At 44.8% G+C, this 26,911-nt stretch overlaps 2 protein-coding genes across 4 annotated transcripts in view; one reads left to right on the top strand and one right to left on the bottom strand.

Moving 5' to 3' along the window:
• Nucleotides 1–26,911, top strand: part of ADRA1B (adrenoceptor alpha 1B) — a 281,409-nt gene that overhangs the window by 134,119 nt on the left and 120,379 nt on the right. For all 3 annotated transcript variants that reach the window (XM_072953237.1, XM_072953245.1, XM_072953253.1), the window contains one exon: nt 10,351–10,676. The gene's annotated coding sequence lies outside the window, so the exon portion shown is untranslated. The remainder of the gene's footprint in view (nt 1–10,350; nt 10,677–26,911) is intronic.
• Nucleotides 267–6,111, bottom strand: LOC107034333 (small nuclear ribonucleoprotein G-like). Its single transcript, XM_015245772.3, has 2 exons — nt 6,087–6,111; nt 267–566 (listed from the first exon to the last, which is right to left on the bottom strand). Exons 1-2 carry the CDS (start codon nt 6,109–6,111, stop codon nt 406–408), a joined length of 186 nt encoding a protein of 61 aa, XP_015101258.1. The 3' UTR covers nt 267–405.

Here is a 26,911-nt window from a genome sequence, read left to right as displayed (position 1 = left end):
GGAAGTGGGAGGGAGCGTGTATTTTCTCTTTAAGAGCATGTCTAGAAGAAGTTGCACCCATGTCTCTGCTCACATCTCATTGGTCAGAATTTAGTCACGTGGCCACCTCCAGCTGCAAAAGATGGAAAATAAAGTCTTAATCCCCTGTAGCCAAACACCCAAGCTATAAATCAGAAGTTCTGTTGCTCCAGATGAGGAGAGAAGGAATATCAGTCTATGACTGGAAGGCTCAAACACACCCCGTTCTCATGATGTCCTTTTTTTTTTTTTTGACTATTACAAAAGTTTATTTAACAAAAAGAGTTCAGTAAGAAAATGTACACGACCCAATTTTTATCGTAGTAAAATGTGGAGGGGGACATATGGAAGCAGTTGATTCTTGTGTGAACACAGTCATTGTGCATACTAGTCCAAGGCTTCTAACACGATGAGACTGTTTCCTCGTATTACCACCATTCCAATGTTGTTCTGTTGCCCGCTAATTGCCATCTCCCCACATTCATCTATCACAAGATTCCTAAAGAGGTCAAATCCCCACAGTATTCCTTGGACACGTGATGTCTTTACTTGTAGAAGGAAGGAGTTCTTTAAACTAGCAAAACAATAAGTTGTCTTGTCACATGTTCATAAGGCTTAAAGCCCAAGATACTTTAGGGGATCACCTGGTGCACCTCGCACCCAAGGTTCGAAAGGCAGACCTGCATTCTACAGGCCATCTCAAAGCCCTTGGGAGCTCGTGGTTTGCTTGCTTAGTCTCACCTCCTCGGCATCTAAAACGGTACCTGACATATAATAGAGACTCAATAAAATTTTTTGAGTAAGTGTACACATGTTTCACAATTCTATTTCCTCACTGTTTGGGAATTTCTGGATCTGTTCCATTAAAAACATGAGTTAGAAATCATTTGGGGCCCCATTTGACAAGGAATGTTAGGAATCTTCCGAAGCAATTTTAGGAAGAGCTTTTATGAAAAGGGGCAGAGTGACAAGGAAGCATCGTTAATCTTCTAGTCAGAATGGACTTCATGTAAAACCCTGAGCACGCTTGGCCCTCCTGCTGCACAAGTCTCTGTGCTGTGACTTCAAGACCTCTCCTCCAAGAATGTCTCCCCCATCGGCCTATGCGGAGGCCTGAAATTCCACCACTAATCATTCCTTAGGGTTAACTGAAGCCCCCCTGTGCATCCGTTACGTGGGAGGGCACTGTGACCCATCACATCACTGTTGGTTAACAACACCTTCTAGAAGACGATTCCATCAGACTGTAGCAAGCAGAGGCCCAAAACACAGGAACAATGAGAGGCCAGTTTCTATTTTAATTGCCGAGAGGAGACCATACCGTAGGGAGCTGCCGAATAGGGCAGGCCAGAGCACGGGGAGAAGGTGAACAGAAACAGCCCAGCCCAGCCAAGAGGCAGCCTAAGGACAGTGGGCACAAGGAGGGTGGGGATGGAGGATGGAGACAAGAGACCCAGGCTCACAGCTACAACCCCCCTCACTTCCCAGATGGTAGAGGAGCTAGAGAAATATTTGTTAAAGAGATCAGTGGTGTGCGATGTTTTATTTAATCAATTTATTTAACAAATGTTTGTATCATGCTTCCTATGTGCCAGGCACCATTCTAAGTGCTTAACAAATACTGAATTTAACCAGCACAATGGCCTTATCAAAAGCCGGAGTCCGAGAGCCAACTCCACCCATTTCTGGCTGTGTGAACTTGAGCCGGTGAGCCGTGCTCTCTGAGGCTCATTTTTACCCTCTGTAAAAGGGGTACCCAGTGATTGACCCTCAGAGTCATTGCAAAGAACTCTCTAGCTAAGAGCCATAAAGGCACTTTATAAACCATGAAATGTTTTGCAAATCATAATTAATATTATAAGTAGGCCTAGGACTGGCTCAAAAGCGACTAATAACAGCCAAAAAAAAAAAATCATCCTCATGATAATTATGATTGTTATCATCCTTTATGTACCTTATGGACTCTGGAATTGGATGACTTTGTTCGCAAAGTCCCCAGTCTGCTAGCTGTGTGACTTTAGGCAAGCTGCTTTATCTCTCAGTGATTCTGTGTCCTCCTCTATAAAACAAGAGCTAACAGTAGTCTGTACTTCATAGTGTTGCTGTGAAAACTTTAAAAAAGATGATAAAAAAAAAATAAAAGGCACCCAGGACAACCACCTGGAGTAAATGCCCCGTAAATGGCATATACCGCTGCTACGTTACTAGTCACAACAGTGCAAAGAAGGTATTACTGGTGTTCTTGTCCTTATTTTCCAGAGGAGAAAGTGGAGGGACAGCGAGGTTGGATCACTTGCCCAGCGCCACATACCTAGGGAGTGATGAATCCAGGGGTTCCTAGGCAGGTCTGTCTGATCTGGGCATTTCTGCGGTTACCTAAGAAAATGTTCTCACTGTCCAGGATGACACGCCAGAACACTTAAGGGAATTCTTGAGCAAAAGAAAAAAGAATTAGAAAATTTAAAAGGAAAGACAGATGACAAGGACCTGACTTTTCTTTGCATGCTAACTTGTCACAAAAAGGAAACACAAACCTTGAAACACAAATGCTGGTGGCTGGAGAGGCTCCCAGAAAGGATCTGCTCCTACCTCCTGCCCATGTAGGCATGGCCCAGCCTGACGGATCATGAACCAAGGTCATCCCCTCCCTCCCCTGGGCCATGACGCAAACTTTGCAATTAGATAGGATGGCGTTCCAGCCAATGGGGAGTGAGCAGAAGGGCTCTGTCTCCCCCTCAGGCTTGGCGTGTGATCACCTCTTCCCCTACTGACTGCTCCATGCCATTAGGTATGATGACCTAAAAAGCCATATACAGTATTCCCCCCTTATACTTTCAAGACCCACAGTGGATGTCTGAAACATAGATAGCAACCCTACATATACTGTTTTTCATATATATATACACACACCAATGATAAAGTTTAATTTATGAATTAGACACAGTAAGAAATTAATGACAATGACTAATAATAGAACAATTATAACATACACTGTAATAAAATTATGTGAATATAGTCTCTCCATTTCTCCCTCTAAATATCTTATCATAAAAATTTAATGTTTTCCAGCTTAACTAAGCACCACGGCCATAACAATTTGCAATTTGAAATGCAACAGCAAACTAGCATGAATTTCTTTTTCCTTCTTCACAGTTTCACAGATAGAAAATTTATTCTTAGCATGAATGTTAGGAACCTATGATTTTTTTTCTTTCCTTATTAAATAGAGAACTTTCACTTTTTCACTTAAAGGAAGCACTTTATAGCTTCTCTTCAGCAGATCCAAATGGCCAACATCACTACTCTTGTGCTTTGAGGCCATTATTAAGTAAAATAATGGTTACTTGACACAGTCAGTCTTATAGCTGAGTTGGCTACTAAGTGACTAACAGGCAGGATACGCTGGACAAAGGGATGAAACACATCCCACATGAGATGAAGCCAAATAGCATGAGATTTCATCACACTACTCAGAGCAACGTGCAAGTTAAAACTTACAAATGTTTATTTCTGGAATTTTCCATGTAATATTTTCAGGCCACAGTTGACCATGGGTATCTGAAACCACAGAAAGTAAAACCGTGTATCAGGGGAGAACTACTGTATTGAAGATGACTGAAACCACAAGATGTTAAAGCCCTGAGTCCCTGAACCACCCCCTGGAGAAGTGCTGCCTACCCAACAAAAGCCACCCAGCTGAGACTTGACATAATCAAAAAGAACTCATTCTGATGGTTGAACCATTACATAGTTTGGGTCTGTTTGTCCCAGCAGCTAGCATAACTAACCAATGCAGGAAGGACCAGAAAGGAGAGCGTCCTAGCATCTTTGACTACTGGCCATTCAACCTCTGCCTAAATCCTTCCAGTGGTGAGGAACTGATTCCCTCTGGAAGTACTCATTCACGCTTCATTCGGTCAACTAATGTGCATTTGTTTTGTTTCGTATGTTTGTTTTTTATTGAGGTATAGTTGATGTACAATGTATATACATTTCAAGTATACATTATAGTGACTCACAACGTTTAAAAGTTATACTCCATTTATAGCTAATATAAAATGTTGGCTGTATTCCTTGTGTTGTACAATATATCCCCGTAACTTATTTATTTTATACATAGTAGTTTGTAATTCTCAGTCCCCTATCCCTGTCTTGCCCCTCCCCTTTCCATCTCCCCACTGGTAACCACTAGTTCTCTATATCTGTGAGTCTGTGTTTTATGATATGTTTACTAGTTTGCTTTTATTTTTCAGACTCCACATATAAGTGATATCATACAGTGTTTGTCTTTGTCTGACTTATTTCACTTAGCATAATACCCTCCAGATTCATCCATGTTGATGCACAAAATTTCATTCTTTTTAATGGCTGAGTAGTATATATGTTTGTGTGTGTGTGTGTGTGTATACCACATCTTCTTGATCCGTTCGTCTGTTGATGGGCGCTTAGGTTGCCTCAGTGTCTTGGCATTTGTAAGTAATGCTGCTATGAACCTTGGGGTGCGTGTAGATTGTTCAAATTAGTGTTTTTATTTTTTCAGATATCCCAGGAGTGGAATTAGTGGATCATATGGTAGTTCTATTTTCAGTTTTTTGAGAAACCCCCATCCTGTTTTCCACGGTGGCTGCACCAAATTATATTCCCACCAACAGTGTATGAGGGTTCCCTGTACTCCACATCCTCGCCAACATTTGTGATTTGTGTTCTTTTTGATGATACCCATTCTGACAGGTGTGAGGTGCTATCTCATTGTGGTTTTAATTTGCATTTCTCTGATGATTAAAGTGTTGAGCATTTTTCCAGGTGCCTATTGGCCATCTGCACGTCTTCTTTGGTAAATGTCCATTCAGGTCTTTTGCTCATTTTTTAATCAGATTTTTTTTATATTAAGTTGAATGAGCTGTTTATATATTTTGCAGATTAACCCCTTATCAGTTATATCGTATGCAACTATTTTCTTCCATTCAGTAGGTTATCTTTTTGTTTTATCATTGGTTTCCTTTGCTGTGCGTAAGCTTTTAAATTTAATTAGATCCTATTTGTTTATTTTTGCTTTTATCTCCTTTGCTTTAGGAGACAGATCCAAAAAAACATTCTTACAATTCATGTCAAGGAGAGTTCCATCTATGTTTTCTTCTAGGAGTTTTGTGATTTCCAGTCTTACATTTAGATCTTTCATCCATTTTGAGTGTATTTTTGTATATGATGTTAGAGAATGTTCTCATTTCATTCTTTTACATGGAGCCGCCCAATTTTCCAGCAACATTTATTGAAGAGACTGTCTTTCCTCCATTGTATATTCTTTCCTCCTTTGTCATAGATTAATTAACTGTAGATGCATAGGTTTATTTCTGGGCTCTCTGTTTTGTTCCATTGGTTTATGTGTCTGTTTTTGTGCCAGTACCATGCTGTTTCCGTTACTGTAGCTTTGTAGTATAGTCTGAAGTCCAGGGGTGTGATTCCTCCAGCTCTGTTCTTTCTCCAGATTGTTTTGGCTACTCGGGGTCTTTTGTGTTTCCATACAAATTTTAAAATTATTTGTTCTAGTTCTGTGAAAAATGCCTTTGGTATTTTGATAGGGATTGCATTGAATCTGTAGGTTGCCTTAAGTAGAACTAATGTTTACTGAGTTCCTACTATGTGCCGGGCTACATGCTAGGCACTGGGAAGACAAGGACAGCGAGGCACAAGATCTCTGCCCCCATGAAGCTGATCACCCAGACTGGCAGACAGAAATCAAACAAGTGAGCAAGCAGTAGGCATGGTGTTTATTGACTTTGATAAGTAACTTGCGGGAAATAAACCGACGGATGGTACAGAATAACTGAGGGATGATCAAATGTAGATAGAGGAGGAGCAGGGGAGGAGTTCATGGAAGTCTTCTCTGAGGAGGAGACAGGCTAGTCAGAACAACTGACAGGCAGACACCCCTGATTATTTAAAAAAAAAGTTGATTTTTGTTGTTGTTTTTGTTTTGCTTATATTAACAGGAAAACATGCCTTCTTTAGCTCCACATCAGGTCCTAATTATATCGTCTGGGGTCCCAGAGAAGTCTATTTTTTCCGACTTTTGATTGACAGCTTCTCCAACATCCAGCATTTGTAGACAACTGTCACATGTCACCTGTCCCCATGAGTCCCTCCTCTTCTTGGGCTCTCTCAGACCGCCCCCACAGGGTTTGGAGACCCAGACACATGTAGCAGGTATTAAAAACAGCAAATAGCAGCAAGGACCCAGGTAAACATGGGGGTCCCAGAGATCCCCGTTGTAGAGGCTATGTGGACCCTCCCAGCGTCTCGGGGATACTTGGTCCAACTCCCACGACATTGCTTGTTCATTTCCCTAGAGCTGCTGCTAACTGCTGGCTCCCATCAGGCGTTGATTCTCTGACACTGGGAGGGAGCAGGCGAGGTTAGAGCCTTCAAGGGCTCCTGCTGGAAGCCTTCTCTCTCTTCTGAAAACAGTTTATTTTTTCGATGTTAAAATCATGTCCCTCCCCCCAAGTTTGAACACCAAAACAAACCCAGCTGTCCGCGATGCTGGGCCCAAACCGCAGGCGTGTGGCTGGAGAGCCAAAGAAGCAGCAGGAGAAGCTGCTCAGAGTCTTGCTCCTCCAGATTCCTGCTGGGCTCCACTCAGAAGGCAGGGAGGTCACGTTCCGCAAAGGCCCAGCCACCCCCTTCATCAGAAGTAAGCAGAATGGCACCTCAATAGCAAGTCTGCCCTGCCCCCCAGGAGGCTCAGGGGAAGCAGAGGACTCTGCAAGCTCCTGAGGTCTCTGGGTTGGCTGACACCCCCTTCCCCACCTGCCATGAATGGTCCTCAGCAGCTCCAGGGGCTCCCAGACAGTCAGAAGGCTGAGGCCTTAGGCCCAGGCACTGTGTCCACAACTGCTTTCCTTGCTGGGTTTAAAGATTAAAAAAAACAGCTGATGTTCCTTGCTTTCTCACACTTTCCGCTGAGGTTGCTTGGGGCAAGACTTGAGTCAAGGCTTCCTGAGGTCTGGCAATAGCATGGAAGCAAACAGTGGTGCTGTTAGCACAGGATGCAATCTCCCCAGCCCCTCCACAGCAGGGAAGTCAGAGCAGCATCATACGGCTTCGGTGGCCTTCACACCGCTTTGTCCCCTTCCTGGTGTCTTTCCACTCAGCCTGACCTATGGATGTGGTTCCCCTGACTCATATCTCCCCTCTCCCCTACACTCCACCCATGCCATGTTCAGGGTGAAGCAAATGAGGCACCCAGGGTGCAGAACTGATGGAGGCAGTCGCTCTCCTGGTCATGCAAGTTCACTCACCCCATCCTTCTGCAGGCCCTGCACATGCCCCGCCACCAAACCTGGTGTTCCGTGCAGCTCCCTGAGGATACGTTTTATTTGATCTCATCCTCCAACCATTAGAAAGAGTCTATACATAGCTTCACACTCCTATGTGAGAAAGATCAAGTCCAGCTTGGAGAGGAGTTTTACGTGTTTGTTTTCTGAGCAGACAGTACTTTAATTTTTCTGTTGTTATTGTTGCCAATGCTTACAATTGAAGAGTTCAAATAAGAAGAATGTGCTTTTCTGGCTTCTTTGAAAACACAGAAGATACGGCCCCTCTGGCTGGCGTGGACCCACAGCTGCCTCCTTGGGCCCGTTGGACATGACCTGTGCTCTCCAGCTCCCCACAGCCCGACCTGTGCCGACTCACCAGTATAATACCTACTCAGCCCCCATGGGCATCTGAGGTTGCAGCCTTTGGCCTAAGGACAGATTATGTCTGGATATAAAGTTGCTTGTCTTTTATGGTGCAATTCTGGCAGCAGTGTCTGGCCAGGGTGGGGGCCTGGGGCAGGGAGGAAACGGGAGAGATTTCCTGCTGTCCTTGAACTCAGTCCATGGAGTCAGGTTCCCATTCCACCAGCCAGGGTGCATAAAGGACTGAAACCTGCAGTCTGGGGGAAGAAGCATATTACATGACCACATCAGAAGAGCTGCGGGGACTAAAGGGACTAACCTTGGGATGAAAACAGCACTGACCAAGAGTCAGGAGCGCCGCCTGGGTATCCGACCTTCGCCCCTGACTTCTGTGTAATGTTGAACACAATTCCTCCTGAAGCCTCAGTTTCCTCATGTCTTACTAAGTACGGAGAGTCAGGCTGGATGATTTCTAAGGTCTCTTCCAGCTCTTAACTCTTTCGAATATAATGCTTTCTCTTCTTCAGCGGAATTATCCTAGTAAAAGAGAATCTCAGAACATGGTTCGGGCCCGCTTAAAAGAGTGATTGAGCGAAGATCAGAAACCATTTCATTGATAGCGTGGAGTTTTACAACCCTCACAGTGTTCCGCTTAGCCTTTCACAAGTTCCCTGGTTCTGCTGAGAATACACACTTAGAGGAGCTCAAACAGTAGCCCGACTCGACAATCTCTTGCCTTCGCAATTGCTTGTCTGCTTAAGAATTCACTGGTGTGAAATCTAGTTTGCTAAAGACTGTGTCTCCACCTTGAAGATGCCCGAGAGGAGAAAGCTCCCTGGCTGCACTATGGGAGGCAGTCAAACTGGGAGCCAGTGCAACAGCCGTCAACAAAAGTGTAAGCAGCACTGTGCAGCGTGGACTCTGGGAGGAAATGCCTCTAGGGGTAAAGCCCAGTCCTTGTCCGCAAGGAGATCACAGCAGGGCGAGGAGACTCGCACAACGTCCACAGAATCCAGGGGCACGGCGGAATGATGAAAAAGTCAGTCTGAATTATAAAGTGCTAGGAGGGGTCAAAAAAGGAAGGAGCTGCATAGGCCTGAGGAGGTGAAATTTAGACAAGGACTTTCTAGACAAGTACACACATACACAAGATAATTTCAGACGTTGTTAAGTGTTATGAAGACTATAAATGGAGTGACCATCCTAGGTAATGACTGTAAGATGGACAGGGAAGACCTCTCTGACGAGGCTGAGCTGTGTCATGAGATGACCCGGAGAAGAGCTCCCCAAGTCTTTTCTAAACGTCACACGTTGCCAGCGTCCCCGCGGTGCATGGCGAAAATGCCCCCAGATGAGAACTGATATGGACGCTGCAAGAGCCAACACCATAAGGCTGCTTGGGCTGACTTGGGCCTTTCTTAAGCCAAGACTCCTACCTCCAAAATGATTTTAGCTAGCTAGGAGGGGAGGGTGTAGCTCACCTGTGGAGCACACGCTTAGCATGCACGAGGTCCTGGGTGCAATCCTCAGTACCTCCATTTAAAGAAAGAAACCTAATTAACTCCTCCCCACCCCCCAAAAAATGGTTTTAGCCACCAAATCAGAGGTAGCATGAATTGGTCCCCAACAGAGAAAAGACAAACGTCCTCCTACAAAATGTCATTTCACCCCCCTGTTCTTCAGCAGCCTTGCTCTCTACTTGAGTGAAAGTAATGTGGAGTAAGGGGCAAAGAGTGGGATATTCCGTTCCAGGGCTGTTAGCGCCCAGACACAGGGCAGAACAAAAGCTCCAGTTTGCCCCTTTTTTAGTGCTAGACTAAGCCTCTTGCAGTCCTGGCTTGAGATGGACACGGCAGTATCAGGAGTTCGTTTCTGTGATCCTTATTGTTTAAGGTGGAGTTTTCACAGCTATTTTGGTTCATGTCTTCATTTTTATTGTTCTCTGGAAGGATGACAAGAGGGCAAAATATAGTATGATTTGATTCAGCTGATGCATAACGAGCACCCACCACGTCTTCACGATGTCTCGTCTCTTATGGGCACAAGAAAAACATGGTGGAGTAGAAGCCACAGGTGCATGTGAGGGACTGCAAGTCCTGGACATGGCTGGAGTGTGGGCTCATGTGGAGCCCAGTAAGGGCCAGGCTGTAGAGGAATACCGAGGCCAGACCCCCATGGGCCTTGAATGTCAGGCTTAGGAATTTTAAGTAGGTACAGGTAATAGGGAGCCATAGAAGACTCTGAAGCAAGGGAGTGCCACTGTGAGGTCTACCCCAGGGGATAGGCAGTGCATAGATGTTTCTATAGGAGAAGAGTAAAGAGCCTGAGGGGCTCCAGGGTAATAGTCCCCTTCAGCAGAGCTGACCTCCTGACCCTGGATTTTATCCCAACCCTGTTTCTCCACCTTTTGGCACAGCTCAGCATGAGGGATGCAGGGTCCAAAGCCCAGGATCCTCCTGGGAGCATGAACTCTGTCCAGCAGTTGCTCCATTGCTCAGGATGGATTCCAGCTCCCAAAGGGTCACGGGGCCCTGCCTCTGAGGGAGTAGGGGATGAAGCTGCCTCCGTGTGGCTTGGAAAGCAGATCCAGGCTTGGCAGCACTTGAGAGCAGTTTGGAAACTTCATCCCAGGTTTGCTTTGTTTTGTTCACAGGCCCTCAGAGTATGCTGCAGGAGTAGACTCTGCGGGCTAGGATCCCCAGTTGCTCCCCAGCTCCACAAGCTTCCGAGGGACTTTGCTGGCTTGGAGCCACACCCAGCTCCTCCTCAATGTGGTCATCATCTTTCCAAAATTGAGCCTACCTACCACAGAGGGACCAGCATTCACCAGGTCGGCTCCAGTCAAAGGCGCAGGGTGACTAGAGCTGTTACTGACCTCCACCGCAGCAATACCTGTGATGTGTCCAATGGTCCCCACGCTGCGGACACCAAGTCAAACATGCGGATCCTGTCATCTGATGGCCAGGACAGCTTAATGAAGTAGGTACAACTATTTTCTTCATTTATCAGATACACTGAGGCACAGAGAGCAACTTGCAATCATGCAGCTAGAATTTAGCAAAACCTACATTCAAAGCCAGTTCTGACTCTAAAGTTGGGGCTCTTAGCCCCCCTATTCTCCCATTTCTCAGCATTTCCCTTGGGCAACTGCTCCTTCCTCAGCCCACCAAGTACCCATTGCCTTACAGCTGTATTTTCTCAGATAAATATTCAGTTCCTCCCACATGCAGCTCCTTTTTTTAGGGCAGTTTCGGCTCTGCCATGAATTAGTTCCATGACTCTGGGAAAAGTCCCTTCATCCATCTGGGCCTCAGTTTGCTCATCAGTAAAATGGGGATGCCCTGCCTATTTTATAGTCAGTGCAGGGATTTAATCCTCTGCACCTAACACCTCAGAACCCTGTAATGGGCACAGAATCAGAAGATCTTATCATGACAATGCAGAAGTGACTCATTACAGTCAGAGGTTCAAGCCCTGCCTGGGGCAGTGAGCACCCAGGAGGTCTCTGTAAATAGACTGGAGCAACAGGTGTCTACACCGGGGGCAGCTCTGTCCCTGCCAACTCAGCTGGCAAAGCTTGCTCCTGGCTCTTTCCACAGAGAGAGGTCACATTCCATGGCCCGGCAGCCCAGCACAAGGAAACAGCCCTGCCCAGACACAAGGAAAATGAACATGAAAGGGACTCTGTTTGTTTATAAAAGGTTTATGAGCCTCTAAGTTCTCCTGTTTGTTGCTGAGGTGAGAAGACGAGGGAGGAGAGAGCCTGGGTCTGAGGAAAGCGTGGAGAATCCCCTTGTTCTCAGCTGTTAAACAGAAGCCCTGTCCCCCGGGGCTGAGGCCGGCAGCTCTCCCTGCAGGCCGCTGTGCACTGCTGTGTTCAGAGCTCAGACCTGGGCCCGACCAAACGGAGCCTAGACGCGTCCATTCTAGGGCTCCTATCGCATCTGCTGTGTTTGTTTCCTGGAGCTGTTATAGCAAACTACCCACAAGCTGGGTGGCTGAGAGAAACAGAAATGTATTCTTCAACAGTTCCAGAGGCTAGAGGTCCAAAATCAAGGGGTTGGCAAGGTGGTGGCCCTCTGAAACGTACAGGATAAAGATCCTTCCGGCCGCTCTCAGCTTCTAATACTCAGTTCCTTGGACGCTCTAATCAATAGAAATTGATAAGAGGCCAGACGAGAAATTCAGGCAAGGCTTTGTGGGACTCCTGCTGCAGGATGAGGGCGTGAAAGTGGGTAACAGTTTCCTTCGCTCGCTCTCCACGGCGGGTGCGAGCTGGTCCCTTAAACAGAATGAGGGTAGGGGCAGATCGGTGGGTTGGGCAGGAAATGTAGCTTAGGTGGTCTGCCTACCCTCTCGGTACCGTGCTTTGCTCTCGGCATCTCAGAAGGGGCAGCTGGTTTGTGGCCTTTTTGTATCTTACTGTTCATAATTGCCCCAACTGCACATGGGTGCAGTTATTTTTCATCTTAGTTTGTTTGTATTATGTTGCTCACAGGAGACATTTGTCCAGGTGCAAGCACTCCAGCAAAAGGTCCCAGGTCCCAGGTCAACAGCCCAAGATTCCTTGGCTTGCGGCATCATGCCTCCAATCTCTGCCTCCTCCTTCACGTAGCATTCTCTCTGTATCTTCACACCATCTTCCATCTATGAGCATGTGTGTCCAGATTTCTCCTTCTTATAAGGACACAAGTCATTCCGATCAGGTCCCACGCTAATGATCTGTTTCAAAATTAGGAAGGCTCTGTTTCCAAATTAGGTCACGTTCTGAGGTATGGGGGTTAAACTTTGACCTAACTTCTTGGGGAGCATAATTCAAGCCACAATGCCTGCCCTCCTCACACTGTAGGGGAAAAATTGGCTCAAAAGATTTGGATTTGAGTCCAGTTATGCTCACAACTGGCTTCTTGGTTTTGACCAAGTGATTCTCAACATGGCTCCTCATTTTACTGACTTGGGAGAAAGACTAAATGAGATCATAGAAATCACTAACTTTATAGTTTGAAGTGACCTCTGAGATCATGCAACATTTCCCAAAGTACTCAGGAGAGTATTAATCCTACAAAGTCCTCTTGGAATAACAACAGGGACTGGGCTGTACATCCCACTTAGGCATTCTCAACGTGCATCAGCAGGCCAAAGGCCCTGAGAAGTCCTGCAGTAAAAATACCTTTTTGTCCCAGCATCTCCCACAGTTGTTCATAGAACCCTATTATGTAGGTTATCTCTGGTAACACTCTTGATATTGATCCACACTTGGGAAATGCTCATTAGATTCTCTGTTTCATTAGAAAATGAAGACTAGGGGAAGGTATAGCTCAGTGGTAGAGTGTGTGCTTAACATGCGTGAGGTCCTGGGTTCAGTCCCCAGTACCTCCATTAAAAATAAGTAAATGAATAAACAGACCTTAGAAAACCAGGACTTAGACTTCAGTCGCCTCCTACATAAATTACCCTCAAGACCCAAATCCTCAGCTTAGGCTCAGCTTTGAGGGGAACTGAAACTGAGACAGATCTTTGTTCCCCAGAATAAAAACAGCTTTACTGCTGTTTTTAAATTTTTAATACTGTGTACTGATTAGTAAATTTTCAAATAATGCAGAAAAGATTAGGAAGATAATAAAATTTACCTTAAATGTCCCCACCGAAAAAAAAAATTGGGTAATATGAGATCTTTATTACTTCTGCCACATTTTGATTACAGAAGTAGGTGATGGGTCTGAAAAACTGAGATAGGAGCTGGACCCAGAATCAGTGAGCTCAGAAGCACACCCTGATGTTAGTTCTTGCTTAAATTCTGTGCAAGTCCCTTGGCATCCTTGTGCCCTGGCTTCCCTTTACCCCTTTAGGGGAAAATGCGTCTATTTGCAAAACCTGAAGATCAGTAATATTAATGGCTACTATTTATGGGATGCCTATTAGGTACACACAATATTATGTTACATGTTATTTCATCTAAGGAATTAACTTAATCTTCATATCTACCCAAAGATGTAGGTAAGATCACTGAAACTTTGAGACTTTGAGTGATTTTCCTAAGGTCCTACATCTGGTAGCAGCAACAGAGATAGAATTCAAACCCAGATCTGCCTAACTCTGGCACCTTCTGCATAACCACAACTCTGTGGCTTCTAACACCACATGTTGCAGACGTCAGCTGTGTTTTCTGACTTCTTGGCTCTTGTTAAATACTTTCTCAATGTTTGGGATCATTTCAGCCCTGTGCATCCCACCTCTCCAAGGCAGAATTTATAAAACTCAAATCAAATTCCAGCCTTTCTTGCAACTTGAATGAAAGCATGTGACTCAGGTTCTGCCAATCAGACACACTCCTATAAACTTTGATTCCAAAGAGAGCAACTCCAGGAAAGAGATTTCCAGGAGATCCATTTTGCTGGCAAGAATGGTGGCAAGGGGTCTGACTTTTGGGATGACAATGTTTGTAAGGTTGAGATCCTGGCACAGAGGGGTGGGTGGTCTCCTCAAGGGCTTGGTGGGACGACAGGGGTGGTGGTGTTCTGTCCATCTAGCTAGTTCCTTGGAGTGATGTTTTCATTGCTCCCAGAGGCTTAGCTTCAAGCCTGGCTCTCCATTTCTCCTAACGTCTTTGAGAGCTCCCAAGATCCTTTTGATAAGCAACTTCTCTGCCCAGTTAGCCAGGTCATCTTCTGTTGCTTGCCATCACAATGTTACCTCTCACTACATAGCACTCCAGTGGCGTCATGTGTCTACAGAGCAATGGACAGAGCCTGTCAGTTTCTGATCAGTTTGATCAAAGTAGGCAACAAATTCATTCTGATCCCCAAAGGAACTTTTGACCAAAGTTGTACAACTTGGTTTAAACCATGCTGATCATACTACACATCAATGGCTGAATCTCCAGTTCACTTTGTACTTTGTGGCTAGAGTCTAGGTGTCAATAGTCAAAAAGAGTCTAGGCTTGTTTGAATGAGTCTCCTGAAAGAAGTTTAATCAAATGTCATATTTATCCTTTAACCTAACAGCTCTCAAATGTTATACCCTCGAAACACTTTTACACTCTTAAAAATATTGAGGACCCAAACAACTTTTGTCTGTGTAGGTTATGTCTATCCATACGTACTGTGTTCAAAGTTAATACTGAAAAAAAATTATTTATATTTTTCAAAAATCATTGAAACATTTACGTTAACATAGTAACACATTTTTTAAAAATATTTTCCAAACAACAAGAAGATAATTAGTAAGAAGAGTGGCATTGTTTGATATTCCTGAAATTTCTTTAATGTTTCTGGCTTAACAGAAGACAACTGGATTCTTATGTTTCCTTCTGCATTCAGTTTGTTTTGTATCACATGTCATGCGGCCTCTGGAAAACTCCACCAAATACTTACGAGAGAATGAGAATGGAACAGGGGCAAATATCATTTTAACATTATTATGAAAATATTTTGACGCAAATCTATTGAAAAGATCTCAGGAACCCCCCAGGGGTCCCCAGACCACAGTTTAAGAACCACTACTCTGATCTCTAAACATTTTCATGCCTTACATCCTAGATTTCAAATCCGAGGTGGAGCTGATTCACATGACAGGCCACTTGCGCATCCTAATTGTCAGCCTAATATTATGGTCCCATCCTTCAGAATTATTCTCTTGACTGGGCCATAATCCCTCTCCTTGAGGTGTAACTGAGTGTTAAAAGCTCTGTTCAAAAAGTCAGGAAGCCTGGTTCTGCCACTAACCAGCTGTGTCATCTTGGATAGATCGGTTTTTCCCCTCCAGGCCTTCGTTACCCACTTGCCAAATTTGTTAACCTCATAAGATGCCTTTGAGATTAAATTGAATAGTAGGAATGAAAATGCTTTTAACACATCCATGTAATAGGATATTTTACTGTTGTGTAAAATCATTGTATTATTTAGGATGCTTTGGGTTGCCAGTAATAGATAACGTGACTCAAACAGGCTTAAGTTTATTGACTCATTTAACTGAAAAGTACAGAGGTGGCATGAGCCTCAGGCATGGTCTGATCCAGAGGTTCCTGAGGGTTTCCTGGCCCCACTTCGTATTTTCAGCCATAGTCTCCACTGTGTTCTACACAGCTTCAGTCTTGGCTGGCTCCCCCTCCTGTGAGGAGCAAGGTCCGCTGCACTTCCAATCCCACCTTCTTGTACCACACCACCCGAAGTAAGAGATGGCATCAATTCCAGAGGCTTCCATGAAAGAGAGAAACTTCCTAACTTTAAAGGCCTTACCAACTGTCTCCTCCTGGATCCAAACTGAGTCAAGTGCCCATCCCTGAACCAACTGCCAAGGTCTGGGTAATAAGACAAGCTTGATTGGCTCGACCTAATCAAAGTTTACTCCAGAGCTGGGAGTAAAATCACTCGCCCAAACCATGGGGCTTGGTATTCATGCATTCTGTTAAGAAATGAGGTGGGGGTAGTTGTTTGGAGGGTAATCAGTGAATCAATAGGACATCACAAATCTTGATTTATTGACCAAGGAAAAGGATCACGACATACTAACAGTAAAAATTAGATTAAAACGAGTATGTCCACTAAGATTCCCCATCTTACATAATATGTGTGTGTGTGTAAAATTCACTTAGAATAACTGAGGAGTCACATTCTTGGTAACTATGTGCTCTTGCTTGTTTATTAGTTTGGTTTTGGCTCATCTAGCTTCCTGTGATAGAAAGTGTAATACTTTATGTGAAATCTCAGTACAGGAACAACTCTCCTTTAAAGATATGAAGCATGGTCTCTGACCATCCCATTTCCTCCTCATAGTTCCCACTAGCCTTCTATCCTAGGACCTAAGGCTGACCTCAGCTGCCACCCCTCATGTCACCTAGTGGAACCCTAGGCAAACGGCTGAGCTAGCCTCGCGAAACTTCTCACATCTGAGTACATCTTGCTACAGCACCCCTAAAGAATTGCAAAACCAAGATCTCTTGCTCAGAATAGAAAGCAGTCTATTTTCATTCATATGCAATTCTAATTTTCACTGGTTTTCTTCCCCTCTCCTCCCCCTTGCCCCGAGCCCTCCATCAGCTCCCATGACCTCATATGATATTTAGAATAATAGTCTTTTCCCACAGGTCATCAGCTTCTAAAATAAATATATTTCCATCAACGGAAGCTGCAGAGTCACTGAAATTATTATACCTCGGTTCAGAGTCACAAGCTCATTAAAGACTGATTATTGTGCATTTCCAAAAAGAATGGCAGCAGAAGAAGCAGGATGAATCTTTTTTATTTAACTAGGGAAGGAGATGCATGGTAAAAGGCAGCCTTTGGAGGAGGTAGCTGAGATAGCTAGCGGGTAAGAAAATGAGGAACAACAACCAAAATTACCTCTAGGGTCTTAATAAGCATTTCATCAGCCCGTGAATTTTTCTGGGAGACACCAACAGCAGTGAGGAAGCTTGGTCCAAAGAAAGACTCTAGAAGTCAGGGATTCTAGATTCCGTACTGCACGTTACTCCTCATGGGACCTTCTCCACTTCTCTGGGCCTTTGAAGTTGGATAAAATCAGACATGGCAAATGACTGACATCTCTCCACCATTCCCTCCTTTCTCTTCCTGGCAGCCATCACCAGTCCATCCCAGAATCCCTTACCAGCGAGCACAGGTGTGGCCTGAGAATCAGCATACTGCTTCAAGCAGCCTCTCTCCACTTATCCATGAACACAAGAGGCTGTTATCCCTGGGCTAATGATTTCCAAAATGCCCATAAAATTCTGACACTCTGGTTTCCCTTTGCTGACCCAGGCTTACTTCATTTGTTAAATGCTCATATCTGGCACTGAGCCATCAGTCATAACATTATTCACACCACTCGTAACAAGAGCTGATAGTTACCGAGTGCTTACCACTGAGAGCAGGTTAAAGCAATGGCAACACGTCTGACTTTGAATGTCGGAGGAACTGTCATGTGCAAGAGACAGTCAGTATAATCTGTGTGGCCCCGAGACGTGGGACTGTGGCCTCGAGTGCAAGTTACAGGAAGACAAATGGTGGTATTTGCAAGGCCCTGGGCTGACCCATACCAGCGCATTTCTCTATTTCTGGAGGTATCATAGGCCAAGTGGGCTGAGCCACTTCATGCGTCACAAGGCTACACACCTACAAGGGCCGGGCAGGTAATGTAATTTATGTGAGGCCGACCCAGTGTAAGCAGTGCAGGGCATGGTGAGACCAGTGGTGACCAGAGGGCACATGTCCAGTCTGAAGGGGGCCGCCACAAATGTGCTCCGAACAAATGCAGCCCTGCCCCCTAGCCCTCCAGGTTTTCCTACCTCCTTCCATGGGAGCTTCCCTCTTATTTCCCTGCTAGGCAACTAGCAGTGTCTGCCACAGCTGTGTATATAAAAAAATGAGAAGGTGGTGTAAGCGGCATAAGCGAGGTGCCATGGCAACACAACAAAGGGTGATGGATGTGTATGATGGGGTTGATGGAGACTTCCTGGCACTGGCTCTGGACTCTGAGAGAGATTGGAGTCCAACATGCAGAGGTAAAAAGGAAGGGCCCTTCAGGCAGGAAGTAACATGAGCAAAGGCACCGGCATGAGAAAATGTAGGATATGACCACGTAACAAAGGGCTGGCCAGTGAAATGAAAGCAAAAATGTTGTGGTGGCAGCTTCTAGAAAACCTTCCTGAGAGACAACTGGCATGGGCTCTTTTTTCCATCATATGTTTCCCCTCTCCCTGTAAACTCCCTAGAATATGGATGTGATGGCTGGAGCTCTAGCTATCATCTTGGACCTTGAGTACAATAGCCAAACCCATAGCCTAACAGCTAAATGCTGCAAGGAAACTGAGTCCCTGATTGCCATGGAACTACCACACAGAGAAGGAAATAAAGTCCTATCTTGTTCAAGCCCCTGTTATTTCTAGTTTTCTGTCACCTGCTGCTGAACCTAATCTTAACCGATGCAGAAGGAATATGAACCAAAATGTATTTTAATCACATCACTCTCTGTGTTGGGCTTACTCAAATTAGTCAACCAAAAGTTGAGAACCTATAATATGCCAGGCACTGGGGACTAAGCAGACTAGTTCCTGCCCTCATATTGCTTATAATCTATTGGAAGATATAGATGATAATCAGGTAAATAAATAATAATTAGAAACTGTAACAAGTGCAATAAAGGAAACAAATACAGTGCTGAGAAAAGGAATGGGGGAGATGGAAGTGGTCAAAAGACCTACAGTAGACATGGTAGATAGGGAAGCCTCTTTGAGGAGGTGTTATTTAACTAGAAGCCTGAAAAATGAAAAAGAACCAGCCATGTGAAGTGGGGGCAGAGAGAAGAGATTTGCAAATAGAGGAGATGTCATATGCAAAGGCCCTGGGGCAGGAAAGGGCCCTGTCTGAAAAAGAAACTTAAAGCAGACCAGGGTAGCCAGACTATCAGTGGAACAAAGATGATGATTCTCACTGAAACTGGCATTGAATCGTGGATAAGATGAACAAATCTATTTGAACGTGTGTCCTGCTAGTTCTTATTTTAAATCTTGACATCTTATGCAAGATAACTTTCTGAGTATAATGAATACCTCTTTGAAACCGAATGTCATGTGTTCATGGCCAAAAGGAAGGGTCAAACAAGCTTTCGTATATTGTGTTGCTGAGGGTGGTGGTGGAAAAACAGATGGCTCTCCTGTTGGGAAATAAACTTTCAAGGAGAGTAGAATATGTCCTTCGAGTTTATTCATGAGTCCACAAAGCTCTGCTTTCTTAACCAAACACAGCATGGCCCAGGAACCTTCAGATGCCAAATATTAGCATCTTTGAGGAATTTCCACTGGAAGGGCAGTGCTCAGTGGTAGCTTTTCAAGAGGGAAGGGAAATCAAAACTTTTTTTTAAAAGGGAACGTTTCAGTGCTGACTGCGAGGAAGAATGGTGGAAGAATCAAAAATTCCTGCAGTTTCCCCAAACCAAGCAGCTAATCTGACCTAGAGCACAGAATTAAGTGAATGTTCTTTTTAAAAGGAAACTGATGCTCCAAAGACACTGGCTGAGGGTAGGAGCAGTGGGGCCCTTACTTCATAGGTAGATATTGGGCCCATCTCCAAAATTTAGATTCAGTAAGTTGGCAACAGGGCCCAGGGATCTGCAGCTTTAACCAGTGCTAGTATTTCTGCTGTCACTGGGAATCTGCCCCATCTGGGCTGGAGGGTGGGCAGTTAGTGTAAGAAGGGAACAGGGCCAGAAGAAAGAGGTACAGAGACTCCCCTCAGGAAGTTCACACAGCTCTGAGCTGTGTTCATATTGGGCTGGGGTAACGCCTGGCTCAAAACCTGAGGCTCCTCACTTCCCTCCTTGCCCTCCCTGTGATCCCTGCAGACACCCTCAGCTCTTCAGTGCACTCCTTTTCTGTCCTAACCTCCTGGCAAAACCCCAGCCCTGAATAAAGCACACTTCCCGGCCCCCACAAGCAGCTCACTGTGGTTAGAAAAGAAGACACAGACAAGGCTGCCTGGTCTGACTTTAACTGGCAGCCCACAGACCTCAGATCCTCACTGATCATCCTACCAAGGCCAACACCTCTGTCCGTGCACACTTCTCTCCTACTCAGGACTTTGCTGACATCTTTCTCCCCGTGCGCTCCATTGTGAACAAACTTTCCTTCTTCACGGGGTCATTCTCTGCGCCCACAGACTTGCTGTAATACATGCTGTCACCTTGGCACCCACACCTGCCTCCCTCTTTCCTTTATCTTCCCAGAGCAAACCTCCTGAAAAAAGTTCTCTACCTGCTGCCGTCAGTCCCTCCCCATGCATTGTCTTTGTCATCTTCTTCAGCCACCTTCCCATCCTCTACTCTACAGAAACACCTCCCCCAGGGTCCCTGGCCACCTCGGTGTCACCAGCCTAAGGAGTTGCCAGTCCTTAGCCCTGACTTGCAATTCTTATTTGAACCATCGGCAGCATTTGGCACAGATGATCACCCCTCCTTTCTCTTCACTAGACCTCTAGGGCCCCGTTCTCTCCTGGTTTTTCTATCAACTCTCGGGACCTCCATCTCTATTTCTTTTAACTGCCATTTGCTCTTGACCTCTTGGTGTTGGAGGACACCTGGGGCTCTGCCCTGAGTCCTCTTCTCTCCAACTTCTGTCTTCATGATAAACTCTTCCAGTCCTGTCTGTGGCTCTAAATACCATCCATATGCTAACTCCCAGACTGTGTCTTCTGCCCAGCATTTTCCTGAACCCACACTTGGTTACCTAACTTCTCACTCCTAACGTCTTACAGGCATTTCAAACTTCATACGAAAAGCAGAAGTCTTGATTTCCCTCTCTGACTCCCATTTTTAAAAAGATCTGTTCCTCCCCCAGTGCTTTCTGGCTTAAACAGCACCCCATTCCCCCAGGTTCTCAGGCTAAAACCTGTCATTCTTCACACATCTTTTTCCCCTAGTCTATCAGCAGGTCCCGTCAGCTCTACCATCAAAACATATCCCCAGTCTGACCACTTTTCACCACCTCCACCCGACACCAGAGTCCACACCCTCATTCCTCTCCTGGACAACAACCAAAAAGCCTGTCAGCTCATCCCTCTGCTTCCCCTCCTGCCCTGACTCCCACGATCTGTTCACACAATAGCCAGATGGCATTTAGCTCCTCCACTGATACATCTGAGAGATGGATGGGTGCATGACGCTGTAACTCACCACATGGAGAATCATAGCAGTAACCTCACGGGACGTACCGTAACCACCAAGGGCACTTATTTGTGAGTTACTGAAAACCCTCCTCAAACTGTCTTCCTACACAATGGGATGTGTTGGCTCACATAACTGATGGGTCCTGCAGGATTGCTACTTCAGTCGTGGTTTGACGGTCATCGGGACCTGGTCCCTCTTCATCTCTTGACTCTGTTCCCTTTCATGATTTCTCCATCCTCAAGCTCTTAGTGGTGTCAAGGGGGCTACCCTCTCCTGAGTTATATCCTTCCTGCTTCAAACCCTATAGAAAAGATGTCTGTCTTTTTGCTCAGTAGTTCTCCTTGGCCATAGATGGGTCACAAGCCCACCCCTCACCAGTCACTGTAGCCAGAAGGATGAGATGCTGGGCCTGAACCCACAGGCCCATCCCTGAAAGCAAATCAATATCACTTCACCCAAAACATATGTATTGTGTGTGAGTGGAGTTCTTATCAGGAGTTCTTAGAGGAAAATCAGATATAATAACCAAAAGAAGGGGGGAAACTTATTGGCAAAGCAAAAATCTCCTATCAACATCTCAGACGCATGGTTATTCAGCTCCTACTAGGTTCCTCTAATGGACAGGGAGCTCACTACCTTGTGCAGGCGAGGTACTCCACATTTTGTGCCTAATTACTAGAAAATTGCCCTTCCATCATGTGTAGCTTCCACAGACTATCTCTGACTCTGACCCCACACAGTACAGAAGGGGCACAGAGCCAGGCACATTGCAGCTCTTCAGACAACCGAACACACTTCATCGTCTTCTCAAGCTTTCATTCTGTAGGCAAAACATCCCGGTTCCATCAACGGTTCTAACGACTTTTCACCTCCCGCCTTGTGAACCCCGGCCTCTCAAATAAGAGCAGAACCATTACATCCATCCATCCTGACCCTATAGACTGGAGTCGTAGCTCACATAGAAAGTGGACTCTAAAACCAGCACACAAGGCAGAAACAGAATGCCACTTAAATTATTACCTTTGAAAAGAGATGCCACTTTGGAGAACAGCATTGTCCCCCTCAAGAAATCCAACACCCACAGTTTTCTGCCAGCATTAGAACAGATCATTGCTCTTTGCTTGATCACATGATTGATTGCTTGCGTTTAGGGGGCTGCCTGCCCTTTAACATGCAGTATTATAATGTATGTCTATAGGGAACAGAATCAGACTCAACACGGGGAGGTACCCTTACTTAGGGAGACATAGAGCAAAGAACCTGGGGCACACACGCTCCCTGAAAGGCAAGGCAAGCCAAGCCTCTGTGCAATTTAAGTTTCTCTCTCTCCCCTACCCACCCCCACTCTCTAATCCCGCTGCCCCATCCAAGTCCATAGGCTTGCAATTTGACTTCACTATACATCTATTAATAAAATCTACAATTATTAGCCTCACCATATTTTTAGCAGTCATTTTATATTTGCTCTTATTAAACTTAACCAAACTTCCAGGGTTTATCATCTTTCCATAGAAGGACAATTATCAAGTCACGTTTCCCTAACACTCTTTTTATGTAATTGGTTTTTGGACTCTAAATACCATACCTTACTATTTACTTCTGTTCAGCTTTTTTCTACTGGTTTTACCCATGATTCTTACCTATGATGATTTGTTTGAGGATTCCAGTTCCATCACACCATGCATTCATTACCCTTCCCAGCCTCATGTCAGGGATCGATGGGATGAACCATGGTTCCATCCAAATGCTGCTAAAAATACGAACGAAGTGGGGCAAACCTGAGTACAGAGCCCCGAGGCAAACCTCAACCTCTTCATTCTTACTTGTCAGATACAGTTGCTCCCTCATCAAAAATGTAAATGAACCATCCTAGTCACACATCTCATCTCCAAAAGAGATGCTACCAAAATGCTGCTGAAACCCAGACTCACTGTGTACGTCATTCCCCAGAGCCATCAGTCTTACAACCCCATGAAAACCAAACACGATATAAGTGGCATGGTTTTTAGAGAACCAGGCTGAAAGTCAGCAACCACTCCCTATTCAAATTGCTCATGACTGTCTTTGGAAAAAAAAAAAACATTCTAGAATTTTGCTGCCAACAAGTGGAGGCTTATTGTCTCTCTTTTTCATTAAGTTCCATTAAAAATCAGTTTTTTCAACGTTTTCTGTTCTAGGAAAACATTAGGAGTACTAAAGCTTGGATTTATTCTCAGAGAGACTAGGAATACTAAAACTAGAACTAAAGGAACTTAAATGTCATCTAATCTGTGGCAGATTGTATCAGAGTTCCCAGGGATCCTCAGTAAAAGGATCAGACATCTTCACCCTTGTCATGTGATATCTTTTTTTTCATCGAAGTATAGTTGATTTATGATGTTGTGTTAATTTCTGGTATACAGCATGATTCAGTATTTTTGCAAATTATATTCCTTTATAAATTATTATAAAATAATGTGTATAATTCCTTGTGCTATATAGTATATCCTTGTGCTATATAGTATATCCTTGTTGCTTGTCTATTTTACATATAGTAATTTGTATCTGTGAATCCCATACCCTTAATTTGTCCCTCCCTCTCCCCTTTGGTAACCACAAGTTTGTTGTCTACATCTGTGAGTCTGTTTCTGCTTTGTATATGCATTCATTTGTAGTATTTTTCAGATTCAACACATAAGTGATATCATATTTGTATCATTTGTATTTCTCTAACATTTCACTAAGCATAATTTCTCTAGGCCCATCTATGTTGCTGCAAATGACATTATTTCATTCTTTTTATGGCTGAGTAATATTCCATTATAATATATAAAATGGAATTATATATATACCACACCTTCTTAATCCAACTGTCTGTTGATGGGCACTTAGGTTGCTTCCATTTCTTGGCTGTTGTAAATAGTGCTGCTATTAATATTGGGGTGCATGTATCTTTTTGAATTAGGGGTTTTGTTTTTTTCCAGATATATGCCCAGGAGTAGAATTGCTGGGTTATATGGTACTTCTATTTTTAGGTTTTTAAAGGAAACTCCACACTGTTTTCCATAGTGGCTGCACCAATTTACATTCCCACCAATAGTAATGTGACTTTCTGTGCCCTCCCGTGGAAGGAGTATACCTCCCTGCCCTGTTAATGTCAGGCATAGCCGTATAGCGTGCTTTGCACAAGAGGATGTGAGCAGATACGGAGTAGATCCTGTTCAAGCAGGAGTTTTAAGAGCCATTGCATAACTCAGCATGCCCCACCAGGGCTGCCCCTCCACCCAGGGCCCAGAATGAAGGTTCCCAGTAACTGGGTCAGTGAAGCAACTGATCCATGACCAGCATGAAACATGAGCAAGAAATAGACCCTTGTTATTATAAGTCACTGGGATTGGGGAATTTATTGTCACTAATACATAATTTATCCTCAGCCTTCATACACGAGGAAATTGAGACCCTAACACTTTGGTAACTAGCTAGTTAGCATAGAGCTAAGTAGAGCTACTCAGGTCTCCTAGTAGTAAGGTACTAATTTTCCCTTCAATAGATGCACATTGAGGTTTTCTCAAGGAAGAAAGAATAAAGCTTTTAAAGTTCATGAGGGAATTTTTCTGAGGGAGGTAATTGTAGTCACTCTACTAATGTTAATAGAAAGTCTATACAGTGAGAACTAAGAAGTGTTGGATGGTGTCTTGGCCAGTTCAGGCTGCTATTACAAATTACTAGAAATTGGATGACTTAAACAGCAGAAATTTATTTCTCAGAGTTCTGGAGGCTGGAAGTCTGAGATCAGGGTGCCAGCAGAGCCCGTGTCTGGGGAGGGACCGCTTCCTGGTTTTCAGATGGTCATTTTCCCATTGTGTCTTCACATGGAGAACAAAGAACAGAGAACACGCTCTCATGTCCTTTCTGTTAAGAGGGCTAATCCTACCCATGAGGGTGCCCCCCTCCCTTATGACCATGTCACCTCCCAAAGATCCCCACCTTTGAATACCATCACAGTGGGGGTTATGGTTTCAATATATGAATTTTGAGGGGATTCAGATATTCAGTCCACAGTATATGGGAATTTAGCAGACACCCAGATGTGTCCCTAGCCATATCTTGAAATAGGAAAACTTAGTTTGGAAGTTCTTAGTTGAATAATCATCAACTCAGTATGTACTCAGCATGGACCCATCAGTGTGTTAGGCACCGGGTGCTCGGGTGGAGGTAAGACCCCAGCCCCCTTCCCCCACCATCAGACTTACAGCCTAGTCTATTATTTCTGTAGTGTGGTTTGAGGAAGGTCTCCCTCACAAAGTGCTCTTTTTAAAAAGGTGGGGACATGTGTATCATTTTACTTCTCCTCAAGGATGCAGAGTGAAGTCATCTTAACGAGCTCTGAAAAGTGCTATGGTAGAAAAACCTGCTCAGCCTTCTTTAAGCCTGTGTGTCCCCAGCTTATTTGACCCTTGAATCCCCATTTTGAATAGCACCTATTTGCATCCTGCAAACTTGTGTTACAAGGTCCAGCCTTATGAAAACCATGCTCCCACCCTGCTCCAGTGCTTCTCACGCCCTCACCCCCAATCATTAGGGGGAGTGCCACCAACATTCCCCTTTTCAAGGTTGGCTAGTACGTGAGTCCTCCCTTCCTCTGGTCCCCTTCTTTCATTTCTGCCGGTGTAATTACTTCATCTGGGCTCATGGGACCTTGGAGGGCAATAACTTAATGTAGATCTAGCACCTGTCCTGAGTAAGTGAATTTCCTGCTCACCAGGAAGGAGCTTCCTGGAGCGGGCCAGGAGATGGGGCTATTTTGGTCCAGGCAGGGGGGGAATCACAGTGCAGGCAGCCGCCCACTCCTCCCACCGTCAGGCTGCCCTGGGAGATGTTCTCGCTCTCCGCAGTCCTGCTGCTGCTCTTCCAGAATGTCACCCTACCTCTGCAGTGTTGAAACAGAGCTGGGGTACGCGACTTGCCTGCATAATGTGTGCCGCTACCCTTCCTGGAACATTCTTTCTGCCTGGAGTTACGAGAATCCAGAAGCAGGAAGAATTCATGTCTACAGCTTATCGGGCCCAAAACCCTCATTTTATGATGAGAAAACTGAGGCTCAGGGGAGCTAAATGACATGCCTAAAGGCAGGAATTAGGAGCAGTAGCTGAAGCGTGTGGACCCCAAGTCCAGGATGTTTTGCATTCTACAATGCAGCGTTAGTAATAGCAAAGGGCTGGAAACAAGCCAGGCCAGCACAAACTTCTATCCTGTGAAATATACACACATAGATGCAGAGTATATATATGCAAGGATATGCATATTCTTTTTAAAAAGACAAATGGAATCATGCATATGTTTCTGCAGCTTGTTTTTGTTTTGCTTTTTGCTTACTAATATTTTGATGTCTTCCCCATGATTACAGCGAGATCTACCTCCTTGTAAAGTCCTGGTCTCCCTGCTCTGGCTCGTGCCTTCTCTTCATCCTTGCTGAACACAGCAGTTTGAATAATCTTTTTAGGATGTAAATCAGGTGTTATTACCTCTAGGCTTACAAACCTGCAGTGGCCTCCCATTACTCTTAAGACAAAGGC

This window comes from Vicugna pacos, chromosome 3 (genome assembly GCF_048564905.1).
Source record: "Vicugna pacos chromosome 3, VicPac4, whole genome shotgun sequence".
NCBI classification, from domain to species: Eukaryota; Metazoa; Chordata; class Mammalia; order Artiodactyla; family Camelidae; genus Vicugna; species Vicugna pacos.
Note: the sequence above shows the minus strand (reverse complement) of the source record. Positions and strands in the feature narration are given on the sequence as shown.

Bases quoted from the DNA above. Each gene is read 5' to 3' on its own strand.
- LOC107034333 (XM_015245772.3), bottom strand. From the start codon at position 6,111: ATGTTGGAGAAGCTGTCAATCAAAA. The intron at 567-6,086 runs GTCGGAAAAAAT...TCCTTCTACAAG, and splicing joins GGAGAAGCTGTCAATCAAAA to TAAAGACATCACGTGTCCAA.